Source organism: Stigmatopora nigra, chromosome 1, assembly GCF_051989575.1.
Source record: "Stigmatopora nigra isolate UIUO_SnigA chromosome 1, RoL_Snig_1.1, whole genome shotgun sequence".
Taxonomy (NCBI): Eukaryota; Metazoa; Chordata; class Actinopteri; order Syngnathiformes; family Syngnathidae; genus Stigmatopora; species Stigmatopora nigra.
In genome coordinates, this window is record NC_135508.1 from 12,127,514 (window position 1) to 12,145,735 (window position 18,222).

General features: G+C 43.3%; 2 protein-coding genes across 2 annotated transcripts; both read right to left on the reverse strand.

Moving 5' to 3' along the window:
* Nucleotides 1-245: 245 nt before the first annotated feature.
* On the reverse strand, nucleotides 246-5,641 carry LOC144205641 (protein-glutamine gamma-glutamyltransferase 2-like). Its single transcript, XM_077730149.1, has 15 exons — nucleotides 5,632-5,641; nucleotides 4,854-5,039; nucleotides 4,544-4,777; nucleotides 3,567-3,685; nucleotides 3,351-3,479; nucleotides 2,975-3,143; nucleotides 2,776-2,908; nucleotides 2,613-2,716; nucleotides 2,440-2,528; nucleotides 2,104-2,257; nucleotides 1,607-1,695; nucleotides 1,297-1,480; nucleotides 771-931; nucleotides 513-649; nucleotides 246-426 (listed from the first exon to the last, which is right to left on the reverse strand). The coding sequence occupies exons 1-15, from the start codon at nucleotides 5,639-5,641 to the stop codon at nucleotides 258-260; spliced, it is 2,067 nt and encodes a 688-aa protein (XP_077586275.1). The 3' UTR covers nucleotides 246-257.
* A 1,414-nt stretch (nucleotides 5,642-7,055) lies between these two features.
* On the reverse strand, nucleotides 7,056-16,678 carry LOC144200361 (pleckstrin homology domain-containing family G member 4B-like). Its single transcript, XM_077722458.1, has 21 exons — nucleotides 16,561-16,678; nucleotides 16,151-16,244; nucleotides 15,629-15,715; nucleotides 15,196-15,312; nucleotides 14,687-14,785; nucleotides 14,396-14,547; nucleotides 14,158-14,296; nucleotides 13,931-14,053; nucleotides 13,669-13,866; nucleotides 12,982-13,583; nucleotides 11,978-12,376; nucleotides 10,776-11,025; nucleotides 10,437-10,526; nucleotides 9,472-9,732; nucleotides 9,079-9,249; nucleotides 8,839-9,016; nucleotides 8,155-8,271; nucleotides 7,802-8,035; nucleotides 7,529-7,728; nucleotides 7,359-7,406; nucleotides 7,056-7,166 (listed from the first exon to the last, which is right to left on the reverse strand). The coding sequence occupies exons 1-20, from the start codon at nucleotides 16,665-16,667 to the stop codon at nucleotides 7,371-7,373; spliced, it is 3,654 nt and encodes a 1,217-aa protein (XP_077578584.1). The 5' UTR covers nucleotides 16,668-16,678; the 3' UTR covers nucleotides 7,056-7,166; nucleotides 7,359-7,370.
* Between the last annotated feature and the right edge of the window lie 1,544 nt (nucleotides 16,679-18,222).

Sequence of the window (18,222 nt, forward strand, 5' to 3'; positions counted from 1 at the left end):
CATCTGCATATAACCAAATTAGACCCATGAGCTAAGTAACCGTCTGAATGATGATATGCGGATACCTCATGGAAATAAATGAATATAGTTTATTTTGTCGAGAATATAAAGTAAATTATAACCATTTATTCTTAAAGACTGGAGACCTGATCATTGAATGGAATCAAATCAAATATGTGTGTTGTGAATGAGCTCAAATATAAGTAAGGATTCGGCTATAACATCCAAAATGTCCAATGGTCAGAGTCTGGGATTAATTAGATGGTATGTGCAGTGTCACCTTCCTTCACCACAACAGCGATCGAGGCCTTGATGTTCTTCAATTTGTCACTGTCAAAGCTGACCAGCAGTACGTTGGAGCCGGTTGCGGTGGGAGTGAACACGACGGTGGCTGTGGCTTCTCCTCTGGGGCCCACGCGACCAATCCTGTCAGAACACCGCAAGAGAGCCACAAACTCATTCACTCGCCCATCGGGCCTGCAGCTGTGGCCCGAGCTGTATTCAAGACCTACTTGAGCGTGATGGGCTTGCCCTCAACCAGACCGGCTCCCCCAACAGCGAAAGCGCAATCCTGGAGTGTTTCCGGCAATGGGTTTCGCATGCTCAGTCTTGCCGACACTGGCTGTTTCACCTTGGCTTCCCCTAGTAGCTGTGAAGGTACATTTCACCAATGTTTTTTAAAGAAATCCAACTCATTTGTTGGTTTGTTAAATGAGGTCATGTAGTCCATACTAGGGTTGTAACCATACAAAAATTCTCAACCAACATACCTTGATTTCTACAAGTGGTTCATCCAGCACTATTGTCTTCTCGGCCTTGTGGTATTCGATAGTTTCCTTGTCGATACTGATGGCTGATAGGTGAATGAGGCGATCGGATGTGATCACTGACCCGTATGTGCTGTACTCTAGTTGAAGGTGCAGCCGTCGCTCTAAAAATGCAATCAGTCTTCAATTTAATTGCAGTCACAGATTATTTTTGAGTTTTCTCAACTCTAAATTGCCCTTAGGTATGAGTGTGAATGTGAATGGTTGTTTGTTTCTATGTGCCCTGCGATTGGCTGGCCACCAATTCAGGGTGCCCCCCTCAGCTGTCAGCTGGGATAGGCTCTAGCACCCCCCGCAACCCTAATGAGGATAAAGTGGTTCAGAAAAATGCATTGGATTATAAGACGCACTGCTGGCTTTTGAGAAAATGTAAGTATTTTTGTTGCGGAAAATACAGTATAATCTTATATTTAAATGAGTAGGGTCAAATTGATGTGTTTTCCACTGCGTATGTTATGGAGGTTCTCACCTTCTCCCGAGGGCACCTCCAATCTGTCTGAGGCAAATCCACAGCTCTCCCCTCGTTTGCCATTGTAGAGCACGGCTTTTGCGAAGACGAGAAGTGTGCACTTCTTTGTCACCATGCTATTGTTGGTGATGGTGGCGTACACCTCAAAGTCGGAGCCCACCATCATGTTTTTAGCCAGCTTGATCTTCGATAAGGATGACATTTTGAAAGCGTCGATAAATCAATGGTCATTTTTCGCTCAGTTTCACATATGTTCATTCAAGTTGGTCAGTTTGTATTTCTTTTTAAAAATGTTTTACGTATGGTCAACCTTGAGATGGAGGCCCGGTTCCTCCCCTTTCTGTTGGAGTTTGTTGTGGTGTTGAGCCTTCTCGAATACCTCCCGCTCCTCTTTGGAACCTAAACCAATCAAAAGGCATAATCCGATATCATAAAAAGTTGCTGATAATCAACGTAAAATCCCAATTCATTTTGTTAAACATCAATAAATACAATAATTTCTAAATCTCCACCCGTCGTGAGAATAAGCGATAAATGTTTAATCTATATTTAGTTGAATACATGACCGACAAGATTGGATTGGATTGGATTGGATTGGATATTCAAGGTTCAAACTGATAAACGTGATTGTTTACAGGAAATCATCGAAATGAGTCAATTTGAATACTAAAAATATTGTTTTTGTAATGTGTTCAATTCACTGTAGATTGAACACAGTTTCAAATCATTGATGATGATATGATTATTGATGCTTAACACAATGTCACTGGAATTAATGCCGTTTAATGGAATCTGTTTCTATTTTACCTTCAGAGTACTTGTACTCGTGCGTGATATCATATCTGTCATCGGAACCAAGGGCTTTGGTGCTGATGAATCGTCCCACGGATTTTGTCGAGCCACTGAACTTGACAAACTTTCCGTTGGACAGACGCACCAAATCCACCACATCCGCATTAACCTAATCCAACGCAAAGTTACAATATGTCGTCATGAATTAACAAACCGGACCCATTCCCAAACACCAACCAAAAGTACTCAAAAGCCTATTTGTAATCTTGAATTGCCTGACAACTTTTGCCTTGGCAAATATGGCTTTGCAGAGGAATAATCACACTAAGATTTTTCCAAGGATCAACTCACCTCGGCAAAAATAAAGGGTGCATCATACTTTTTGGTCAGCTCTCCTTCCTTAATGGCCTTCAGTGCAGCCGGTCCACAACAGTAAACGCCTGACAACATACAGAAGTTAATTTCATTTGTACGGATTTTCACCGGACGTTAATGTGATCTTAAAAGACGAGATTCAAACTCACCGTCACTCTTCTCTTGGGGAGTTGGATCACTAGTTTGCCAACCGTCAAACTCTTTTCCCAAGTCGGGACGCCTCATCCAGCTGTCCACCCAAACGTGGAAATTCCTACCGAGACCAGTTGAAGATTTTCACCATTGCCATAATTTGGAAGCCATTCTACTCACCAGACCGAATCTCCTTCCGAAATACTTTCTCCATCCTCGTCGTACAAGTTTTCTATCATCAGGTTGGCGTTACTGTCGTGAGCCGAGCCGAAGTTTGTGACCACCCGGCAAGGAATTCCCAGGGCGCGAGACACTGGGGAAGACCATCCGACATTATTGAGCGTTTGAAGCGTATTTTTCTTCAGGATCTTCTACCGACCTGTGCAGCCAACGGCGGCAAACACCCAGCACTGGCCGAAGGAAACTGGGCCGCTCTCTGCCCATTGTCGCAGGATGTCCCCGCTACCGACCCAGTGGCCTGGATGAACTCCTCCGGTAAAATCATACCACTCTCCCACCAGCACTCCATGGTCGTCATTACTGTTGATCTGATGTAGTGACAATTTCATTGGCACGGCAAAACATGGCGTCCATGCCAGAATCACAAAAACAGCCCCAGAGTAATTTGCTTAGTGTATTCCTTGGTCTGAATGACCCTATTTTCCAGACTATCGTTCCCATGGTTTCCCATAGATTGGCCAAGCCTGTGATTAATACTCAGATGCGACTTATAGTCCAAAAAATACGGTCCTCACCATGGCGCTCAGGACACGCGTCACGTAGATGGGATTCTTCCTGGCCGAACAGTCCTGATCGGCGTTTGACTCAAATTTGGGGTTGTCATCCAAGATCTTTAGACAGATGTCTAGAATTCCTGCTTCAAACTGCCAACAGAACACATGGAGCGCTTTCCCCAATGAATTGTTGCACTTGCTTAATTTACTCTATGCATTGGTGGAATGCACGCATACCTGTCCGTAATTCCACGGCGTGCCCTTGATGCGTTTGTATGTGCCCCGGAAGATCTGCCCGTGCTGCGCCAAGACATACTCTTGCCTCTTGTTTTCGCTGCGCAGGTATACGCTATCGTCTGTGGGAAGGTTAACATTGTTATTGTACATACAAGAACAGGGGTGGGCAAACTATTCCATAAAGGGCCACAGTGGGTGCAAGTTTTCATTCCAACCCATAAAGAGGACAACTTTTCACCAATCTGGTGTCCTGTAAGTGCAATTGCTGGATTGTGCTTGTTTTTTTGCAGAAATCTCATTGTCAAAGTGTCTGTGCTGGATCGGTTGGAGCAAAAACCTGCACCCACAGCGGCCCTCGAGGACTTATTTGCCCACCCCTGCACTAGAACTTGGTCCTAGTATTGATTTGAATCTACACAAGCAAGAGGATAAGGGCATAAGAACAGAAATGAGAGGTGGACTGTATTTACACTTTAAAGTTAGAATTCCGAGAGTAAAGTCAAATTAAACAAAATTAATTAAACTCAGATATTAAATTCTGACTTTAGATGAATAAATGAATGAATGATATGAATGAATGATAAATGAAGTCAGAATTGTGTACTTGTTCCCAGAATTCTGACTTTGTTCTGAGAATTTTGACTTTTTTCTGAGAATTCTGACTACATAATTTTAAGATTAAATTCAGAATTTTGGCCTCCTTTTTAAAATAAAAATAAAAAACTGAGGCTAAGACTCGGAATAGGTCAAAATTGTATTCTGGGAGTTCTGACTTTCTCGTTTTAATCTACTAATTGGATCTCATTAAAATAATCTGATCTGATGAACTCTGTGACAAAAGTCAGAATATTGATCATCTTTTTCTGAAGGTAAAAAAAGTTGGCAAAGATTCCATTCAAGTCACAATTCTGTATTCATTCTGAGAATTCCGAGATTGTAGCCAGAATCCAAAGAAGAGGATATTAACAACGACATACTCCGACACCAAGCGTTAAAGAGCAAGGTGAATTGCCCCAAGGTGGTCGCCCTCCCGCGGTGCTCCACAGTCAGCGTGTAGAGGCCGATGGGTGCGTCGGGGTCGGATACGATGGCGACCGCCACTTTGTCGGCGCTGCTGTCAGGGACGACGGAGGCGCTCCACTTGCTGTCCACTGTGGAGTCGCTGAGTGGGAAGGAAACCTCGGTGTCTGATTCTCTTTTGGGAAGCGGACCTGCGGGGAGATGCGTCAAATCTAAATGAAGACGTGCGCCTCGAGTCGTTGGCGGCGGCGGCGGAGGTTTTCTGACCGGTGCGGACGACCAAGGCCAGATGGGAGTCGTTGGCTTCCAATGGGGCACTGCCGGTTTCCAAGTGCACAAAGATGGTGAAGGCTTGTCCTCGTCTGACGACGAGACGCTGCCCTGCAAAGCGCTCCGTGCGATGGTCGCTCTTGTTGCGATGGATGTTCAGGTCGCAGTGCTCGATAGCCAAAACTGGGCCAAACAATAACAACAACAACATGCTAGTGCAAACCTACATTTAGACTTCATTTCTGTTAAGGCCTATTGTCACAAAACATTTTCTCATTTTCTTTGAGAAATGTTGGTTTTGAGAAAAAACAACCCTTTTTTTCCCGCTCCTATGTTGTAAAACAGTGGGAAAGGTCACTCTTTTACAAGCCAATTTGTAGTTCAGAGAAAGAAAAAGCAATGTGATGGGAAAAATGTTATGACAAAAAGCAATTTTTGAAGCAACGAGGCCGTATTTGTTTCAGCTCAAAGCACTAGCTTCTTATATTGCTAACTTTTTAAGTACTACCTTAAATATATCCATTTGTTCAATGAGTCCTTTTTGAATGAAAAACAATCATAAAAAGACCATGTATATAATAAGTTATTTTTTCTTGTAAAAAAAAAATGTGGACATGTATAGAGAAGGCTAAAATGTGTCTCTCAGCATTTCCTTTCCTCTGGAAGATTAATTTAACGACCTTCCCCCCAAAATAAACTGCAGAAAGGAACCCCGGAGAAGGCCAAGAAGTTATTATAAAAAATAAGTTTTAAAAAAATGCTTCTTTCCACTTACCTCGACTCATGATTGCAGTCAGGTCATGTGTGTGTGTGTGTGTGAGTGTGTGTGAGATTTGCCTATAGTGATGTGACAGCTCCTGCGTGGTGCTCCTGGATATTTGAAGCACGTGTAACTAGAGTGGGCTGTTCACATCTGACCTCATCTACTCATAATTCTGTTTTTAGGTGGAAGGCTGCAGGCTTGGAACACTCACTTCCTCCTATATCTCCTTCGGAAGGGCACCGCTTCAAACCGAAATTCTTTCATTCTTCATCAGGATCTTAAATGTCAATTTTTTTTCCACCCACAAATTCACACTTGTAACTCAAAACAATCATAGCCAGAGGAGGAGAACATTTATGTCATTCCTTGCTTATCAAATACACACTTGGGAGAAATGTAGGTCATATTTTATATAGTATGGATTTATGATGAAAAATAATAATGAGCAACTTAATAGAAAAATGCAACTGTGGGAAAGTATAAACAATAGTGTCAATTGCACAAATATCGAACAACAAAAATAGAAGAGAATCATTTAAAACAAAGTTTTAAGTCATCTGGATCTAGTGCTCGGAATACAATGTTTTTTTTTGGCGGTTTTATTATTATTATTGCGTATTATTTGATGTATTTGATGTTATAGATGTCAGTTGTTTCTACACACGTTTCCCTATTTATTGTGGTACTAATTTTAATGGAATTTAATGTATCATCCTCATTTGTTGACCACATGTTGCATTAACATCACTCTGACAACTTTATTGATACCAAAATATAAACATAAAATGTTAAGTCCTTAGTAAGAAATAAAAATAAACTCAACAGAAATACATTAACGTGCCTCACTTAAACACTTTAAATAAAGAAAATGTGGTACAAAGTGAGTGTCTTCACCAAAATAAAGACAAACCAAAAATATTATATATATATATATATATATATATATATATATATCATAATAATGACATTTTTGTGCCATTTCAATCCAAAGATTGTCTTTTTATCCCAACATTGACTAACACACACAGCACCTTAAAGACAGAAAGTGTGTTGACAAGTGGGTAAAAAAAAATGCCCAAACACAAAATAACATTAAAAATATTTAGAAACTGTACATATGATCAATAATTTGTACATGTAGCCATTTGTTGGTATGAAGGGCAACCACTCCTTACTAGGGTTGTCCATTTATAAATAGATTTATACAACAATTCTTTTCAATGGATTTCGGCATTAGTGTAAAATTCAAACTTATCCACAAAAAAGCCCATTTTACAATGTAGAAAAATCATTTCAAATGTTTTATCGGAGTCTTTTGTGGCTATACTTTTTGTTTTGTATTCCACTAGACCTCTTGGAGTGGTCAATGCGACCAAATAAACAAAAATGCTGCAAACTTGCGACTGTACGTGTGTGTGTGTGTGTGTGTGTGTGTGTGTGTGTGTGTGTGTGTGTGTGTGTGTTAGTGTGTGGTTTGTAGCCACATGATGGCCAAAAGAACCAAAGTCAGAGATAAAAGAGCATGTGGACCACAAGACAGCAGACGTCTGTAAAAAGAACAACTGGAGTGAGTGAGATACATATGATTAAACCAAACAAAATATCAAGTAACATAACCTAAAAAAATGACATTAATTGAGAATTGTATGATGTAGTATTGTACCCTTTATCAAATATCTAGAACAAAAAAATTGGTAACTTAAAAAAAAGATTGCCATAATGAGGATAAAAAAGCATACCTTGTCTTTAACTTAAACCTCTGTGGATTTTCCTTTGGCCTTTTCTCCCTGTAATGCAATAATTTTAAAAAATCACGCTTGTAAAAGGGAGTCCAATGTTTTTAGAGCTGTACACCCAAGTCAGATTAGATTAGAATTGTATTTCATCCCGAATTCAGATAAGGAAGTACCTGAGTCTGGGAAGCATTGGCTATTTTCTTCCCGTTGACTGTCGGCGAACTGTCCGTCCGACACTGCGTCAGACCGCGAGAGCCCGCCGAAGACCAGGAGTCGCCGACCCCCCCGCCGAGAGCCGAGAGACAACTGAGCCCCGAGTCGCTGAAAAACACGTTGGTGCTCTCCTCGGATGAATCCGTGGTGTCCGCCAAATCTGCAACACGGATCAAATGGTAAACTCTAAGTCGGGAGATCAAAAGTTCCAAGAATTAGCACGTCAAACGTACCGAGCGTCCGAAGATCCGTTTTCCAAGCGTGGACGTCGCGGTGAAGCAGATCGTGACGAGCGTTGACTTCATTGTCCAGCGTGGCGCCGGACGAAGGGTGTCCGGGATAGCCGGCGGGCGAGAGCGATCCGCGGCCCGACGACGAAGACGACCGGCTGATGGTCGTGGACGTGGACCCCGAGGACGGCGGACGGGCCGCGTCTGGGGTCCTGCGCGGACAACACGCCACGGGGACTGACAACACATAGTCAGTCATAGTGTTTATCAATGGAATTGACACACATGGATTGTACCCCGCTTCTAAACCATTAAAGCCAGTTTGGTTTGGCGGCCACATTCATGCAAATTCTTACTGGGGTCATCCGGCATGCCAACGACGTCCCGGTCACGGATGTCGGCGTCACTAGCTTGAATATCCGTGTATGTTTTGGGGCCAAGTCCCATGAACACTCGCTCTTGTAACCTTAGTTCTGCATCATAACAACAGGAACAGTAGCATTAAAAGGCAGAAAAAAAGAATATGTGGTACTAATGTCGCACTAATGCATTTTTTTTTTTGCTGCTGATACCAATATCTGATTGTCTGGGACACGTTTTTCAAAATAATTGCTCCTTAAACACTTTCATAAAATGTGAGTGCATGTTATCTTAGCTCATGTGCTAATTATACATTTGCCACGTGTGTAGTCCTACATTTAACTTAATTCCTTGCTAAAATCGTTATAAATGCTCATGTCGGCGTTAATAAAATGTTAAAGCCTGGATGGAAGTATCGTTTAAAGTAAGTATATGTTTAAAGTACAGGCTCTAACATCGAAAATATAGTCATAAAAAAGGGAAAAAAAATCCTCTTTTGGGCTCAAAACCTCGCAGAAATTGACTATCATTTATCATTTTACAAAAGAACAAAAACTAAATGACTTTAAAGTAAGTTCAACAAAAAACTGCGAATTATAGTCCGTAAAATACGCTACGCGCCGATGGCAGCTAGTTTGAAAGCGGAATGGATGGACATGGTGTTGCTGGGCAGTTTCTACCTCTGCTGTGAGTGGCTTGATCCCAGAGAATCTTCTCCAGGTCAGAGGTCCAGGCTTTCTTCACCTCTACGCCATTGGCCTTCAGAACGTAGGTGTCCTCGCTCTTCCTCCTTCGGAACCAGATCTCAAAGCTCATGCCGCTCACGCCGGTGTCGTGGGTCATGCCAATGTCGCCCGTCTGACACACCAGCAGACGTTATGGCTCAAGGACCAGAAATTCGGGCCGAGGTGGGTGCCAACCTTAAACGACTGTTTGTAGACGTAGACTTCGTTTCCGACGTCTGTCTTTTTGCTCTTGCTGAAGAGAATGAGATGCGTGAAGAGGAAGACGCGGCGCAGGCATTTCTTCTTCCGAAAGAAAACGGTGAATTCGTCCTGTCGGATGAGCTGACCTTGCTCTTTTAAATTCACCTGTTAGGAAAATAGAGCCAAATTACCACCGAGGAAGAAATAAAGTGCTGTGCTGCTCTATGTACAAAAATTGGGAACAAGTTCTGCAACCAACACATTTTGTAAGTAGAGGTAGTACTTTAAAATAATAAACATTTTGTCTTTTTGTTTTTTTACCCCATGTTGCTTGCTCTTATCGTACATTTTAGGGGTGGAAGAGGATATATCAATTTAAGGTCTTACATCACAATGTTGGATGGCATCCATGGTGAGCAGGTCGTTGCCATGACGCATCTGAAAGCGAACGAGGTCAGCGGCGGCCTTGACGTCGGCCCGGTCCTTCTCGGCATCGCCGTGGACGTCGGCGGGAATGCCTCGGGGCCAGTGCGAGGCGCTCAGAGCCACCGTGTCCTGCAGGAGGAGGCAGTACTTGCTGATCCTTTGGATGGGTCTCAGCAGATAGGAGGACAGGTCCATCGTGTCTCCCAGTTCCTGCTGCTTTCTCTGGAAGAATCGAAGGAAACTTTAATGTTGAGGCCAACACAACGGATTCAATAAACAATTTTTCTAGGTGATACTCTTGTCGTTTTCAAGAAAATCGCTAGCTTTTCTGTTGAATCCTTAGAGTGTGTTGTAACTATGTCATAACATAAAAAATCCACATGATTTAGGTCCATTACCAGAAAAACTGTGCACCCAGAGATGACATGAGTCAAATGATTTGGTTTCAAATGTTACGTTTGTGTTTTTTGTGGCTTTCTCTTCAAGTCTTTCTCCCACAAAATTGAGGAAGCATTTACAACAATAAATGGTTTCAGGCACACAATGTTGCGAACCAGTTGTGAAAGACAAACTTAATGCTCATGGAAATAACTCAAGTTGTATAAATAAAAGAAAAACGGATTAAAAATTGCTCTTGAAAAGGGGTTCGACAGCTTTATCTAAAAGTGAACCAAAATGCCTGGTAAAATGATACAAATGTCCTCCCAGTCAAAAAGTATTAGACATCTAGCGCTGTCCATGGTGGCGGGGAACGTAAATCCTGCTCAATAAACTGAAAACGACCCATTTGAGTGCAAAGCGTGCCAACACAATTCATCCAGAAACGGCATTTTACCGTCATTTCTGTGGCCGTTTTTTTTCTCATTAGAGGGCAACAAAAATTTGAAGCACGTGTTTGATATATTTTGACAAAGAAGTAAAAGGACCTTAAAGATGTCGTGACGACGATGCAGTAGCAAGGAGTCTGACTGGGGTTTATTCCTGCTGTAGAGGGAGTAAAGGCCAAAACTGTCTCTCTGTGGAAGGAGATAGAAAAAAAAAACCTCATTTAGTCATTCTTTTTGTGCTTTAAAAGTTCCTTCATTCACGTCTAGTAGGAAAAAAATAAGACTTTGTGGACTACAAAAACAACATTTATTATTAGTACCACCCAAAATGCTCAAAACTCTTATTAAAGTGCGAATAAATGAGTAGCACAATGATTGTCTTCAATAGCGCTAATATGTACGAAACCAAGAGGGATGGGCTAGTGACATACTACGTACGTGTCGGAGAAAACAACGAGCCACCATGGCGGGGTGGCCGTGGCAGGCCTCCAACTCGGGCAGGAAGTAGTGGCTGTGGAAATGGTGAAGCTTTTGGAGGTTCCCAAAGATGATGGGACGTTTGCCCCTCAGGTCCTGTGGGAGGTCGGATCTGTCCAGCAGGGGGAGGTAGTGGCGTATGATGTAGCTCAGCGAGCGTACGTACTCCTCCTCTGTGAGCAGGAGCTCCTCCAGGACGCGACGCAACCTCCTGGGAAGAGCACAAAATTCATATTTACAATCATTTAAGAAGCTTTAAAACCCTTGTTTGCATACCGTATTTACTCACATATAAGCCGCACCCTTAAAATGGCCTTAAAATCATTGAATTTTACAACTTCTCGAGTATAAGCCGCCCCCTGGTTCACAATTTGGTTTTAATAGGAGTACACACGTTATTTTTGAGATACTGTATGAATCGAAAGCACATTATTAGGGTCAATATCATAAGGAATTAATGATTCCAGTAATGGTGTGTTTTTTACTGCAAAACAGAAAATAACCAACAAATTGTAAATGTTACTTTTTTGACATCTACTGGTGAAAAAGACTATAGTATAGCAAGTCTTGTGCGCATTTAAGCCATACCCTTGATTCAGCTATCATTTTTTTAGTTACAAATATGGCTTATATGCAAGAAAATATGGTATTTCATTGTATAGTCCACCACAAAAACACCCCTATTTATACTTTATGTCCCCGTCATTTTAAACGGGAAAAAAAAGTGATGCCGAATCCCACAAAAAGTGACCCGAAAAACCCCAAATTGTACAGTAACCCAGAAAATTGAAAGGAAGTCATCTAAAATGTGTAGGAAATGAGCCCACAATGGCCCGTAATTCCCCAAAATAAACTCTCTGACAACAGACCTCCAGTGCATTTAAACTGGGAAGACTGGTTGGGAATGCTCAATTTTCAGTGCTGAATGAATATTGGTCCATTCACCCCTCCCAGTCAAAATGGATTGGACACCTTACTCCACCAATGACAGCTTATGGGTCAACAAGGATGTGGGGAAAAATTTGGAAGAAAAAATACCTGTTTCAACTTCAGTGTAAGCTTGAAGACAAAAGATTAACAAACAAATTTGTCACATTAGTCCAAAAAGAAAACTCCATTGTCTTTTTACCCATCATTAAAACCACGTCAAGAGGTTGACTCACAGAGTGTTGTCGGCGCTGTCTTGTTGCCTTTCCGAACAAAACGCTCCTTCGTCCCTCCCGGCGGGCAGGCTTGAATGTTTGCTGAGATAGGCCACGCCCCCCTCGGCCGGACCCCGATTGCAGGAGCCCTCGGAGAAGCTACCGTGGCGGGAGAGCTGAAACTTCTGAGCCTCCTGGAGCATCCGACAAGATGGCTGACCGTGGCGAGAGCAAGAGGACGACGTAGATTCGGGCGCCTCGATGTCCTTGAAAACGGAGTCCCTCGACTCGGCGGCTCGTGGGCGCCGTCCCCACGGAAACCACTGGCAGCCGACGGTGTGAGACTGCGAAAGGGCGGCGGCTTCTCGATCGCTTCTCGTCCTACTTCTCTTCAACTCACACGCCGTTTTCCTTCCTGACCTATGTGGAGAGGAAATGAAGGCAAATAAATGTTCATGGCGGAATGATCCGAGAGTATCCCGAGAAGACCCACAAAAGCCCAAGGAAAACATCCAAACTCCATGGAGGAAGGCCCAAACCGGGCTTTGAACCCTCAATATTAAAACTGTGGGACCGACGAGCTAACCACTTATTCACAAGGTCTCGATTTTGGATTTTTTTTCCACTCAAATTCTTACATCATTGGCTACGTTTACAAAAGTTACATGTTTGTAATCTGATAAGTGTTCAGTGATCAGTGTTTGAATCAAAAGGAAATATTGGTCAAAAAAAATGTTCACATGCAGAGATTAACCCAAATTTTCCCTGGAAGAATAGAAGGAGTTGGATTGACTTTGGTGGCAATGAAAAAATGTTCCATATAGTTAGCGTTATTTCATGTCATTTTCCATTTTTTTAACATTTGATAGATCTTTGAATATCAACATCTCGGATAAAGATCACTTCCACTCTTTCAGAACAGAAATGCCAGTCGTGGCAACAAGGTTTCTTCTGAAATTTGCCAATAAACTGTTTGTAATTGTATCATAATTACATCGCTTTCCTCCAATCGCGTGATTTTGTACCTGTTGGATGACTTGACCTTTGACCCCTGACTGCCGCGTTTCTCCACAGTTTTGACGGCAATGTCGCCTTCCGTTTCCGTCGTGTCAATCTTGCCCAGGACTTCTCCGGACGCAATGCTCTCCCACCGCGGATGGCGGAGCCCAGGCGTTGACCGTACCATCAGACTACTAGCTCGTGTTGTCTTGGCTTCGGCCACATCCACAAAATCGGGCCCACAACGGCTAGTGAAACAGGGTTGCCTGTCGAAAACCCGGTCATTTCTCTCCCGCATCCGATCTTGAAGCAGCTGCCGGGCTTCCTGGCAGCGCAACCACGCCACGTTCCAGAACTTCATCGCCCTGGAGCCAGGCAGGCTGCTGGCCTCAACCCTCACCTCTTGAAATCTCTCCCTACTGAACTGAAGTAACCTGTCTTGGAAAAGTTGAAGGACAGAAGTGTCCTTGTCTGACGAGAGAACACGGACGCCGCCACTCAGTCCAGAATCTTTGTTTTGATGAACTACACTGACAGTCTCTGTCGTTGGCGTACCGTCTTGGCAGTAAAGGTTTCTGCTTGGATTCTGTTTGAGATAGTCGATGCAATCGGAAGCCAGAGATATAGCCTGCAACAAAAAGGTGGTCTTTTTTTAACTTCATGTACTCTCAAGTTTTAAGATTGTAAGTTCATAAAGGACACGTGCAAGCTACCTGCTGGCAAAAGTCCCAGACATTGACCATGATCTGCAGCTCTCTGCCACATGCCTCCGCTCTACACAAAAAGTCGTCCAGGTCCGATTTGAAGGAGCGGACCCGACTGCTGAACGTTTGCGTCTCTGGGTACGACATCCCAGCCTGCTGGAGATGTTCGGCCTCTTGTGCTAATGTCATGCCGTGGTGTCTTCGATCCTGTCAATGGACAGAAATCTGTGGTCAGCACAGTGATCCCTCGAATGACTATAAAGTTACTCACATTAGCGTCTAGAAGAAAAGCAGTGAAACGGTTGAGGACTTCCTCCAAATGGTCTCCAGATTCCTCTACTGATTCTGCTTCCTGCAGGTGGCGCTCCCCCTCTACATAAAACCACTGTTGGAGCTGTGTAAAAGAAAAAATCACATTGCTGTAATACATTTGGATTGGCTGGGGATCAAAACTATCATTTCAGTCCTGTCCGATAGCTAAAAAGTTGTGGTACAAACTTGGTTTAAGTGTCCCTCCATCTCTCGGACTTGCAGGAGATACTCCAAGTGTTCTAGAGATGTGTTGGAGCTCTGTACCAGAATGTGGACTTGCTCCTCCACGTGGTTGTACAGGCTGCTCAGTGAGTCTATGGCATCACTGCATTAAGGACAAAGCCATTCTATTACAGTCCACAAAAATAAAATAAAAAAACAACAACAAAAGTAAAGAAACAGTATATGAATTCCTCCAGCTCACCTGAGATCCTCACACTGAGGGTATCGGATGTCACTTTCTTTCCTCAGCCTCGCCAGCATGGCCCCACCCTCTCTCTGCAGACTGACCAATCGCCGGTCCTGCAGTACGTCACGCATCAGAGTCCTCTGGTCCTTCATGCACTGCTGAATACTCTGCAGGAGAATCAAGTACTTAGACCAAGGGGTCATTAAACTCGGATTGGTTTGCGTCTAGCGCCGTCCGTGCCACTTTTACTGAATTGGACAACTATCACTGGCTGTGAGTCAAGTTTGCATCAGTGAAATACAATACCTGCAAAGAATCTGTCCGCTGAGGAGCTTGGAAATGACTTATTGCACTTTGCAGCCGACTGGAGGCGTCATGAAGATCCAATGCAAATGGAAAGAGTCTCTAGACAAATCAAAGATGGGCTCATTAGTCATTTATCCATTTATCTTCTGTGCATCTTAGCCTCATGAGAATTACAGGGGGTGCTAGAACCAAGCTGCCAATCACAGGGCCTGCGTGGATTTCCTCCGGGTACTCCGGCTTCCTCCCACATTGTAAAAACATGCATGGTAGGCTGATTGGACACTCTAAATTGCCCCTAGGTATGAGTTTGTTTGTCTTTTTGTGCCCTGCGATTGGCTGCCCACCGATTTAGGGTGTCCCCCTGCCTCTGGCCCGGAGTCAGCTGGGATAGGCTCCAGCACCCTCTGCGACACTAATGAGGACGAAGCGGTTCAGAAAATGAGATGGGATCCTTGGCAGTGTTCAATCAGCCAATCATGTGTGATTTTGTTGTGATTTCATGTGCTCACCCGGTGAAGATCCATCCAATCACGGAGATCGTGACGCAGCGTTCCACCTAAACAAAAAGTCCGTTGACTCTCCTCCACCAGCTTGGTCAAGGCTTTCATGGATGTCACCACTTCAGTCTGTGGCATCCAAACAAAGTATAATATCAATATTACAAGTGAAAAAGAGGTGAGTCCATGTAAAATGTTGCCAAATATGTGGCTCAAATGGACCAACTTCCAAAATGACATATGACTTATAAAATGATTTCGGGCAGTGAAACATGGCCCAGAAGTGCAAGGATGCAAAAAATAAAGTATTTACTTCTTTATGTACAGTGTGAATGAGCTCTATGATATACTACTTGTAAAGCTACTATTGTGTGTTCTAGATATGACTCCTTGCTATAGAAACATTCACAAACAAAAAGAAAATTGTTCATATAAACGGATGAACCTGAATCGTGGAGCCTCGTTCTGGCAGTGTGCCGCTTTCTTTATCCACTAGGAGAACCAAAGTGTTTACTGCCTGGGAAAAGTGCTCCTGAATACAAGCAGCATGTTACAAAGGCAAGAGAGAAAAAAAAACAGGAAAACACTGTCAACTGATTGCATTTAAAATTGGACAAATAATGAACATTCTGTGACCAGAGCATGCTATTGCTCAAGCATGTGATGAAAAAATCAGAAGCAAATGCTATTGCATGAGCAGAATGTTAAATAAATCATGTGGGACCACAACATCTCTAATGCATATCCTAGCCATCCCAAAATTGCAAGCAGCGAGGGTTTGAATAGCACACAGATGGCAGCTTGGCAAGTTCCACTAGGTGGTTTAAAACCACCCAATGAATTTCTTTTTGGAAATGTTGTACAATTTTCTCATTGGAAATTTGGTGACTGGCGCCAATGATTTGTTTTCTTCCCATTAAACTACAATGTCAGAAATGTACCTGTGATGTTGGTGTGTGTGTCCTACCTGTAGCATCATCAAAGCTTTGTACAGCTGTGGATGAGGATTTGATTTCCTGGCGTCAAAGACAAGAGTCATCCCAGCTTCTCTGATTTCTCTCCTTATGGTAAATTGACGAGAAGGACAGGAATAATTATTTTACACGGACCTTATTTTTCGGACTACAAGTCAAAAACGTGGAATTATCTAATTTCGCACGTCACACGTCCAAACTACAGTAATCCCTCAAATGTGGTGGCTTCAATTTTCGCGGTTTCTCTACATCGCAGATTTTTTTTCTGAGGGAATTTTTTTAATGTTTTAATTTATTTTTTATTTTTTTAAAGTTCATAAAAAATTGAAAATCCTCACAAGCAGAAGCCACTCTTTATCGTGACTTTTATACATTTCCGTCAGTGGCTTTGTAAAAACCTCACCTTAGGACAGAGTGGAAGTAGAGCAACATCTCCAAGAGCTCCTGGCTGGTCACATTAGATTGCCATTCATGGTGGTCTCCATAGATCTCAGTGACAGCCCTACCCATTCTGTCTCTGCCTCCTGCCAGCATCCGCCAAATAAAATGATATATTTGCATGAATTCAAGAAGAATTGTCTGGTGTAATAGCTGAAAGAACTGGTGAAAGAGAGAAGGCTAGAGGACGTTTACGACTTGCCTGTAAGTGTTGCCAACCCTTGATATAAGGGGTGAGCTCTGGGGTCTGGAAAGCCTAAATGAATGTGGTCTGGTCTGGGACTGTGATGAACAGAGGACGGCTGACAGTTGGTCCTGGTTCCTGTTACTGGAATGGAAACATCCGTTGAGGAGCTCTCCATCTTTCTATTTGTGCTGGATTTTTCCACCAAATCTGTAAAAGGATTTTACAGTTGCAGATCGTGGTCAATGTGTCAATAGATGATAGACATCCTCTTGGGAAATAGCAAAAACACGGTTTACCTGGAATGGCCATCTTCATCTTGTTGATTTTAGGTGAAACTAATCGAAAGGCGGTGCTTTTTTTGCACTTGACCACATGAAGCTGAGGCACATCTGTGCCAATATCATCAACTCGGCCCTTCCTGACATTCTCGCCATCCACAAGGATCAACTGGCACTTCTCAGAGGTTTCCACCACTGCGGTAGAGAGGGAGGAACATCTCCCGTCCGTTTCCCGTTTCTTCTTCTGCGGTAAAACGGGCAAAGAGTTGGCCGGAATCACCCCACTGAGAACGTTGTGATGTTTGGTAAAAAGCTCCTGTGCATCTGTAGGATTCGTGGAGTGCTGTAAAACTCTTTCAAACTTTGTTCCACTCCCGTTTTGTAAACCACTGTAAAATTTGTCGCAATATTCCCGGGTTGGGAGAGTGGTCTTGTGGATCGACTCATTGTCGGCCATATAGAGGACTGGGTTTGTATCATGTCTCCAAAATGAAGCACTGTTTTTCTCGATGGAGGATGTACAGCTGCCAATGGAAGGATGTTGGATTTGGGTCCCGAATTCAAGATCCAATTTTTGGTCATGACCAGGAGGACAACCACTCGCAGTCTCTGATTGCTTCCTCAGCCCATCACAAGAGCAGATTTCTCCATCCTCCTTCACAACACCCAAAATCCTTGCACTGGCCTTTTCATACTTAGCAGTGAGCGGATTTTGTAGCGCAGCCCTGTAGGATTCTCTATGACGACATCTCAACTCCTCTGTATCGGATGACATTTTCCCCTGTTTACTTGTCTCTGGCTCTGAAAAATGGTCGCTGGGGAGATGGTGAATAGGTACAGACACAACAGGGTAGGGTTGATGGGATTGGGAATGGTTGAGTGAGGTGGTCGGTTGATGTAACAGAGCAGCCTCTGTTTGGGATTTTTCTGGACGATGCATGAGGAATTGGTCTTTAATCTGTGGCTTTGTCAGGCCTTGGCTTTGAATATATGACTCCACGTGAGCTCTTGGTTGCATTTGCACCTCTGACTTCTGTTCCTTTGTTGCCAATGGAGCACGCCCAAATAGCATGGTCGCCTGCACAATATCAATATAGTCTGGCTCAGCGGCCGTCTGCTCAGAAAAATGACCGCCTTGCTTTGCATGGTCAACGTCACGCTC

What these genes read in the sequence shown, in the direction of transcription:
- LOC144205641 (XM_077730149.1), bottom strand. An exon ending in GGCCTTGGTCGTCCGCACCG is followed by an intron (nt 4,778 to 4,853) that starts GTCAGAAAACCT and finishes ATCTCCCCGCAG; the next exon opens with GTCCGCTTCCCAAAAGAGAA. An exon ending in CGCCGTGGAATTACGGACAG is followed by an intron (nt 3,480 to 3,566) that starts GTATGCGTGCAT and finishes TTCTGTTGGCAG; the next exon opens with TTTGAAGCAGGAATTCTAGA.
- LOC144200361 (XM_077722458.1), bottom strand. Translation starts at nt 16,667, where the DNA reads ATGGGTAGGGCTGTCACTGAGATCTATGGAGACCACCATGAATGGCAA. An exon ending in GTCGTCACGACATCTTTAAG is followed by an intron (nt 9,733 to 10,436) that starts GTCCTTTTACTT and finishes CGATTCTTCCAG; the next exon opens with AGAAAGCAGCAGGAACTGGG. An exon ending in ATGCCATCCAACATTGTGAT is followed by an intron (nt 9,250 to 9,471) that starts GTAAGACCTTAA and finishes TTTTCCTAACAG; the next exon opens with GTGAATTTAAAAGAGCAAGG.